Source organism: Castanea sativa, chromosome 4 (assembly GCF_040712315.1).
Source record: "Castanea sativa cultivar Marrone di Chiusa Pesio chromosome 4, ASM4071231v1".
Classification (NCBI taxonomy): Eukaryota; Viridiplantae; Streptophyta; class Magnoliopsida; order Fagales; family Fagaceae; genus Castanea; species Castanea sativa.
The window spans coordinates 48654422-48664389 of NC_134016.1; the positions used below are offsets into that span (position 1 = coordinate 48654422).

At 31.1% G+C, this 9968-nt stretch overlaps 1 protein-coding gene across 1 annotated transcript; it reads left to right on the forward strand.

Annotated features, from left to right (window-relative positions):
- Positions 1–2418: 2418 nt before the first annotated feature.
- Positions 2419–5845, forward strand: LOC142630308 (uncharacterized). Its single transcript, XM_075804286.1, has 2 exons — positions 2419–2662; positions 5502–5845. The coding sequence occupies exons 1-2, from the start codon at positions 2555–2557 to the stop codon at positions 5754–5756; spliced, it is 363 nt and encodes a 120-aa protein (XP_075660401.1). The 5' UTR covers positions 2419–2554; the 3' UTR covers positions 5757–5845.
- Positions 5846–9968: the final 4123 nt, after the last annotated feature.

Below are 9968 nucleotides of genomic sequence, written 5' to 3' on the forward strand. Positions count from 1 at the left end.
TGGTATGTAGGTCACCCATGCCCCTCCGACACAAAAGACATTAGGTTGTAGTTGTACAGAAGATGCAAATCCTACTGCCATATATAAGGAAAGAGGAATCATAGGGGAATGGTGCTGACATAAGGAAATAGAAATCATAGGGCAATCGGGCTAACCTAATTGATTAAGAAAAAAAGAAAAAAAAGAAAAGAGGATCGTACTGCCAAAATAAAAAGAAATTACACAACCTAATACTAATACTAATAGGACTCTATAAAATATATATATATATATATATATATATAATATAATATAATATAAAGGAGTAAAGGATGCCTCACATTAAAAAATATATATATATATATATATTATTTTGATACTAGTCTCTTTCAATTTGAACCTTAGAGTTTTTGAAAGCATTCAGCACTTAAAGGAATTGGACAGCTTGTTGAAAAGATGGTAGAAATGAAAAAGGATGTTTCATATCTATTGGTTTACTCATTACCTTGGCATTGATCTTACCAGTTGTAACAACTATTATTGAAAGAGTTTTTTCAGCAATGAACATAATTAAAAATCGACTACACAATCGAATGGGAGATAAATGGATGAATAATTTTTTAGAAATATATATTTAAGACTATTGAGTGTGAAAAAATCATGCAGCGGTTTCAAAATATGAAAAATCTTCGAGGACAATTGAGTAAATTAAGCTAAGTGTGAAAAGCCAAATTAAAGTTTACATTTTATGTTAGATTCTATATGACAATTACATTAGCATATAGTTGCTTACTTATTTTGTTATTAGTATTGATTAATTTTTTTTAGATTAGTTTTTTACTTTTAATCTTGTCCCCCCTAACCTAAATTTCTGACTCCGCCATTACTAGCTTGTAACTCCATGCATATGCATAAATACACTTAAAAATATACAAAAAGATGCATAGTATAATTCATATATATATATATATATATATATGTATTTTAAATACTATTAAGAGTCATTCTTATATTTTGTTAACTCTTTACAAATTCTTGTAAGAATATTATTATGTATAAAATATAAACCTTTCATTTTTTTTTTATTACTTCTTAATTTTTGTTATTTTTAAGCACTTTTTTTATGATTAATTTATTCTAGATTCTTTGGTTTTTATACTCAATAAATCATTTGGATGAATATTTATGATGTGGTTCCACATTTGATTCTAAAGTTAGGAAATAAAACTCTCTCTAAAAATAAATAATTTAAACACATGGCACAAATTAGACCCTAATTTGAAATTCTAATTAGACTTTCTTTAAGCTTTGCTTATATATATATATATATATATATATATATATATATATATATATTAGCATGTAAGCCATGCAAATGCATTGATATGTTTAAAATTAAATATCATTTTTATTATAAATATTTAAATAATTAGTAAAATTTTAAAAAAATGGCATGTAACATATGTATACATCTAAATTAAACATAATTTTTATCATAAAAGTATAAATTATTATTCAAATTATTATTTTTTGAAATGTAAATGTAATTAGTCACATATTAAATTCTTAACTAAATTTAATACTACTTCTGAAAAAAAAAATTCTAATTTTTAATAAGATAGAACATGTGGTGATTTTTTTTCTGTAGTGATTTTTAATTTTATTGAGTATATGTGATTGGTTTTTAAAAAAAATAATTTTATAATTCATTGATATTAGATTCTTAGTATTTTGCACTCATTAACTCACTTGACACAAAGATTAAAAAATTTAAGTGGACATATGACGCAAACTAAAATAGATAATTATGATGTGGTCTCCACATAAATTTAGACAAATAGCACAAAATTGAATTTTTTGATCTCAAATTTTAATTGAACTTTCTCTGAGTTTTTCCTATTAATATACACACACTAACCTCTAAGTATGCACGTTACGCGTGTTCAAAAGCTCTTATATTTTTTTTAGATAAAAATAAATAATTTGCATCTATTATAATTTAGAAATATATATTTTAATTTTTCAAACAAATAAAAATGATAAACTTTATAAATAAGCAGTAATTTCTTTTTTAATAGTGAGGGAAAAAATTCTAAATTTTAAGAATTCTTTTTTAAAATTCAAAATGAAATTTGTTATTTGACATTTATGACCTTATTTCTAAATAAAGTTACCCTTAATTAATGAGATATTTTTAAATCACACAAAAGTCCAATTGAACGAGGAGAATATATATATATATATATATATATATATAAAAATAAAAGAAATATTATAAGACTCTCAGGCTGAAGAAATGATCATATGGGACACATACTCAACGTCAGCATACATAGTACCCAATAAAAATAAGACACGTGTAAGGGGAAATACCACGATACGCCAAATAGCAGTTCCCCAAAACATTTCAATAGCCAGCCTTGCGGCTCCCTTTGTCTTGTCTTTCCTTTCGAAGTCCAAATACCATTTCAGAAACTTCGGTGTCCCTGTCTCAACAGAAAGCTCAGCTACGTTGTCGGGGATTTCACTCTTATTTCACTCAAAATCTCGGATGTGCCGCTACCGCCAGTGATAGATGGGTTGCTGTTGTGAAAATGTTGACCCAGAACCTCCGTCTTCGATCAGAGGACCTAAGGCGGACCCAGGTTCGCAGATTGAAATCGAACCAAGGCAGCGTAGTCAGGTATAAATTAATAACCCAAAAAACCAATCTTAGCAGTTAGAACTATCTGTAACAAAGTTTTTATTTCACGCGTTGGCATCGGTTGAATGTAAAATTTTAAAAAAAGAAAAAATTGGCACTTTTTGCACATCTAACCCAAAATTCTCCCATATTATACTAATAATTAAGTTAAACTTGTGTAAATTTACACAATTGCTACAGTGATGGTGTATACTGTAACTTTGTATCCAATATTTTTATTAATTTCTCTCTTTCTCCTAGTCTCCCTTGTTTGTGTCTCATTCCCAATTTCCCTCACTCTCTTCTCTCTCTATCTCTCTCCTCGTTTAAACAAGACAATATTATTTACCCACCACCGTCACAACCTATTACAACACATGATATTGTAATCATAAAAACAACCCAAAACTAGAGCTGAAGTTTGTTGGGTTGGGTTAGTTTTTCAGCCTCCCCGCAACTCGACCCAAAATTTCCAGGGAGGAACTTGACCCAACCCAAAATTTTTATTGTAAATAATTACAAGTATTTGATGAAAATCTTCAATTGTAATATATGACATTATTCATTACGAAAATTTAAAATTGTTACAATGTACGTCTTAGCAAAACTCAATTATTAATAACATAATTTTCTGTTTGAGTTTTATCATTTTGCCCATTAAAATATTCTCACATAAATTCTTAAACTCTCTAGATTACTCATACTTTTGCTTAAATAATTTTAAATTAAAAACATCAACGAGTTAAAAGAGTAATTTATTGTTCCTAAATTTTTGACTATTTTCTTTCTCTTTTTTTAGAGCAATTGTTAATAAACCATAATGAAAAACCTATAAAACTATTTTTATAAAAAATATAAAAAATTGCCAATATTATTTTATCTCTCTCAACAAAATATTTTTAAAAGTACTTTTTAACACAATTACGACCCAAAAAACAAATAAATAAAAAAGAAAGAGACCCACAGAGTACGGAGTCAAACTAATGGACTGAGAGACCCACTCAGTAATCTAATCGTGTACTATGACAGTACAAATAAAAAGTTACAATAGTCAAAAAGAGCGTAGAGCCTAAGAGTAGGGCTATCCACGATACGGGTTGGATCGGGTTGGGCTTAACCCGCATTCAACCCAAACTGATCGGGTGGAGCCATCAGCAACCTGCCGCCGACCGGGAGGAGAATTGAATCAGATCGGTTGGAGCTTCGACGGATGTCGGGCAGATTGGGTTGAGGCTGAAGATTTGGAAAACAACAATGATTCGGCGAGAAAAGATGAACAACGGCGAAAATCCGGCGAGAAAAGATGAAAAACAGCTAAAATCCGGCAAGAAAAAATTGCAAAACGGCTTAAATCCGGCAAAATCTCTCTAGATCTAGTGAGATCTCGGCTAGATCTAGTGAAATCTCGTCGGATTTAGCTAGATCTTCTCGTCGGTTCAGGTTTCTTGAATTTGAGAGGTGGAGATCTGATGCCTGAACCACCGATCTTGGTTTTTGGAGAATAAAATCTGTCGCCGACCGCCAGAGCAATCAGTTTGGTCAACGGCTGTGGGTCGGTCCAGTCGGCAGCGACGGGTCAGTCGGGTCCAGCAGGTCCTTGGACAGCCCTACCTAGGAGTAGGACATGAGTGAGAGAGAGATATATGAGAGAAATAAAGCAAGTGAAAGGGTCTTTTGTTCGCAATATGGAATTTTAAGTGTCACTCATGTTTGTACTTATATATGTGTGTGTGTAATTTTCTTTTTATTCGAGTCAATGCTGCATCTCGTTAATTTTTTCTCATCGACCATTAGCAATTTAGCATCAATTTGTCTCAAATTTTCTATTTGTCTAACATTTTTTATCTATTTTAAATTAAAATCTTACTCTTTTTTTTATTTTAAATTTTACATCATCATTTTATAAAAACACCAACGTCAGATTATCTATTATACATTTTTTTTAATTTAATATCAATTCTTTATATATTTTTTATTATTCTTCTGTCTTTTTATTTATTTATTGGATTTCCTTTGTTTTCTCATCAAACAAACACAATTTAATCCAAATCACACTCACAGCGACCTTAACAGACACAAGCACAGCCTCTCCTCCTCAACCAAAACCCCCCACATCCAAATCACAGAAAATTCAAGCCAAGACACCACTAAGCAAACATCCTCCAAAATCAATAAATCGGCAAAATTGGTCTGCAAAATTACAATCAGCAAACCACCGAGCAAAACCAATCGCTTGCCTCCGCTAGATCTTGTCAGTCAGCACCGAAGAGGAAAATAGATTGCTCTGTTATGGGTTTTTGATTGTGAAAAAAAAGAAATATCCAAAGACATGATTAAAGCCTAAGCAAAGCCTAATATTAATATCATCAACCATAGATTGAAAGATAGAAAGAAAGAAACAGAAAGAGATTGAAGAAGAGCTAGACCTGAGGGAGTTGTGCTTGGGTGTGTGTTGTAAGACTCTGATGTTGATTATAAAACCAAAAAGAAGAGGTTGTGATTGCGATTCTCTCTTTGTGGTTTGGATTCTAGGATAAGCAGTTAGATAAACTTTGTATAAAGTCATAGACAAGTGAGAAATAGAAGAAGCCATAGACAAGGGAGAGAGAAGACGCATGAGCAAGCTGGGATAGAAAGAGAAGGAAGAGAGAGAAATTAATTAAATAATGATATGCAAATGAACAATAACTATATATACATACATATATATATATAGTTACTGTAGTATCTTTCTATTTTTACAAGGCTTTAGAAAGATTGAGCTGGTATTTTTTTAAGTTATATTGTGTAAATTTCTTCACTTTTTGTATTTTACAATGATTGATGCAATTGCTTTCAGTGGGAGAAACTTGTAGATTGGCTTCGTTGGTGGTGGCAGGGTGATAATGACCCGTGTGATTTTGAGCGGTGTGATAATGAGCATGGTGATAATGAGCAGAGTAATGGTGACCTTATTTATGAGCAAAAGGTGCAAATGCTTGTGGAGATGGGCTTTGCTGAAGATGATGTAAGAAGAGCTCTAAATGAAAATGATTGTAATGTATTATTGGCTCTGCTCATGCTTTGCGTACAGAATACGAATACAGAGGCTTAGTTTGAATCTCTAAGTTCCTCATCTAGACTAGGCCTTGATTTCGATGTCTTTTAATTCCTTATATACCATGTTTTTTTAACCATATCTATCTTTTGATGTAACTCAATCCATGTGAGTGACTACTCACTTATTGTGGAGCAACTTTTGCCATGGGTAGAGTTGCCATAACTATCAGTGCAATTGAAGTGTTCAAAATTGAAGAATTAATGTTTTATGTTCACCACCTTGTTTTAATAAACTAATTAATGATTTGATGAGAAGCTAGATAACAACTTAACTATGGGAGTTTGCTCTTAGGAGAAAAAAGTTATCTCATGCATCACATACATGCATTATTTTTTGTGTGTGCGTGTTCCTCATATAACTGTGACTTACATAATATTATAGGGATGATGTATATAATTGTTGCAACTTGCTTGATAAAGATGGACTCAATTACTAAATAATATACAAGGATCCCAATAATTGACTTGTAATTTATGATTAGAATTCAAAATGAATGTAATTAATCCATTCATAAGCATCACACTAAGCCCTACCCCATCAACAGCGAAAAAACACAATCATTTTGTGTTTTCTTCTTCTTCTTTTTGTTTTTAATATCTATCATTAAGACGCTTTGCTTCTTTTCTTTTCTTTTTTTAGAAACATTCATATGTTTTGCTTATACCTAAAAGATAATTTGCACACATGATTAAAAAAGAACTTGGTCCAATGTTGTGGAACCTTAATGCTATGTTTGGATGTTGGGGGAAGGAGAGAGAGTAGAGTAGAGGGAGGGAGAATAATTTAATTACCTTATTTGGATTTTTTTAAGGAATGAGAGGGAGGGGTTTGAACTACTTTTAATCCCTCATTTATAATTTCCCTAAATTGGAGAGATTTGAATGGAAAGTGGAGCATAAAAATGTTTGACCAAATGAGTTATCAAATTTACCCTTACCATATTAACAAAATTACAAATGAAAAGACTAATTATTCCCCTCCCTGTTACTTAACTTTTAAAACATCCAAATAAGGTGGAGGATAATCATTCTCCTCTACTCTCCTCTCTACGGAAAATTCTTAGGTAGTCCCGGAGTATAGTGAAATGGTGCTCCCTCCTCTCACATTCATGGTGGACCCCATCATGAATTTAATGAGCGGACCCCACCATAAATGTGAGAGGAGGGAGTACCTAAGAATTACTCCCTCTCTACTACTCTCCTTCCCTCTACTCCCTTCTACTCTCCTCTCTCGCACAACTTCCAAACATAGCAAAGTTCAATAGTTCAAGTCTTTAGGTCCATCATGTTGCATTTTTTTTTTTTATTGAATTTCACCAACCGAAAAAAAGACAATGAAAAACACAATCATTTTTTCTTTTCTTCCTCTTCTTTTTTTGTTTTTAATATCTATCATTAAGATGTTTTGCTTTTTTTCTTTTTTTTTTCTTTTTTTTTAGAAACATTCATATGTTTTGCTTATACCTAAAAGATAATTTGCACACATGATTAAAAAAGAACTTGGTCCAATGTTGTGGAACCTTAATAGTTTAATAGTTCAAGTCTTTAGGTCCATCATGTTGCATTTTTATTTGAATTTCACCAACTGAAAAAAGAAAATGAAAAAAGGGACTCACTTACCAAAAAATAAACATAACAGTGGCTCAACCAAAGGGTTGCACTGCTTTTGGTGGCTCAACCAAATGCGACTGAAGGTGGGTGAGGCACAAGAAATGTTGATATAAGATTAGTTTAAAAAAAAAAAAAAACCAATTGGTTTAGACAAAGTGTGAATTAGAGAATTGACTTTAAACCGTTGGAGAGATCCAATAATGTCATTATTGGTCAAAAGAACCGATAGGTGCAAAGAAGTGGAGTGAATAGTTGGGATTGAAACCTAATCATAGTTCGGATTGTGGCTGGTTTTGTAGTCAACTATCCTACTTGAGTGTCGATCAATTGGACATATTTTATTTATTTAATATAATATTGCCCTCTGTGTAATGTTAACCAGTTAAAATAAATAAATATGAAAGTGTCTAGCTTTTTTGACAACTTTTTTGATTTCCTATAAAAAGTTTCAAGAAGTGAATGGTTAATGTGTGCCCTTAGAACTTACATTAACCAAACCCCTTTTCTTTTTTATTTGAGCCAATGCATTTGCAACTTGTAATTAGCTGGGTTGTTCGGTTGGATTCCGCAAGTTGAGGGAAATTTTTTAAACTAATCTATCATTGATGGTTGAAAAAATTTCAAATCTTTGTCAACTCATCAAACTATAAAAATGGTGGATCAATTAAAAAATTTTACAATTTTAACTTAGTAGATTGAGCGGGTTAGACAATTTAGTTTTAGTTATGTGTTATGCTTATCATAGTTAGTAAAATATGGTATGCGTATATTAAAATAAGTATATAGACGTGCATAATTCAACACCTTTCAAGAAAAGTATGTTTTAAAATTTTTGCAAAAAATCCAAAAATAGAGAAGGAACAGTAAGTGTATATTACGAGTATAGTCTTTTTTTTTTTTTTTTTATACAAGATAGAATTCTACTCTAGTCTAATCTAAGTATATACGTGTGAAGCTTCCTCCTGGAGACTTGAACCCCGACTCTTGCCCCCCACACCCCACATGCATTTATACTTGTAGAGTGACCATCGCACCAATGGTGTGCGGTGGTGAGTATAGTCTATTTATATTTTAAAAGTTTGGATTAAAAAATGGAAACATTTGTATACTTTTTTTTGGGGATAAAAACAATAAGGAGGGATGTAAATATAATAATAGTTCTTCTATGACCATACACTTTGTCATAAATTGATGAGATGTGTGATTGTGATTTGTGAATCATTAATTTCATATAGACCTATCACTTTTTTTTCCATCTTCCACTGACCCACAGGTTAGAGTTATAACAAAAATTATAGCAAAAAAATTGTATTCATAGATTATTTTTATTAATATATATTATTTGTTAACAATAGATAAAAGACATTTTTAAAAAATAATAATAAAAAGAAAAGTAAAAGAGAGGAAAATATATTACATTGAGTAGAAGACAAATAGTTATTATTAACCGGACCATTTATTTATGGGTTATGCTAATGAGTGTCTTTAAAGCTGCAAATTATTGAGTACTTCTGGGGTACTATAAATGCGTACTTCCTCTTTTCACATAACTGTGAGACTCATTAATTAAATTTATAGTGGGATCCACAATTTATGTGAGAGGGGGGATACGCATTTATGGTACTCCTGGAATATTCAATCATTTTTCCTTTATGGCAATGGTTACCAATCTATTTTAAGAAAGTTTTAACATCACTTTTATGGGAAATGAAAAAATGTATCAAAACATTAATTGTTTTTTTCTCATAAAAACTTTCTTTAAATAGATTGTTAACCATTGTTTAAGGACATCTATTAGCATTTTCATTTATTTATAAATTTGTGGGAAAGACAAATATTTTGATGTCAGCAAGGCAGTAAGCTTAGGCACAATATAAATTGACTATAGTAGGAGGGAAAAGTAGAACCACTCACAAGGGGAAAGTAGGTAATGTGGGAAAAAAAATTGTGTAATTTTTTGTCACCAGATCCACTCTTAGCGGGACAGTAAGGTAATGTAGATGTCGATACACTTTTGTTTTTAAATTTGTTGGCATCGCTAGCATGTGGAATTGGAATGGTCTACTAGATTAGCACAAACAAAGGACAAAACATAGTGACTGATGAAGGTGCATCTTTTAAAATTTCCATATTGACTGTTGTGTAACCGTGTTTGACCCAAACAAGATTGGATTAAATTTCTATAGTGTCTGATGAAGGAATCTCACTTAGCAATAAGGCAGATTAATGACATTTGACAGGCACATATTAAATTAGTACATACTTATTAAATTATTCCATGAGAGAGAAATTATTAAATACTCCATGATTATTAATTAGCATATATCCTATGAGAGAGAAATTATTAAATACCTCACTATTATTAAATATTATCAACTTGCATGTCTTTTATTGTAGATCTTTGTCTTTTATTGTTATCTAACGCTATTGACAAATATTCCTTTGTTGTCTAGCGTTATTGTCAAATTTTTTGGCCCTTCTTCAAGGATTTCGTTCTCTAGTACCATTGGCAAATATTCATTTGTTGGAAAAATATTTAATTAGTAAGTATCCCATGACAGAGAAATTATTAAATACTTCATGAGTATTAAATATT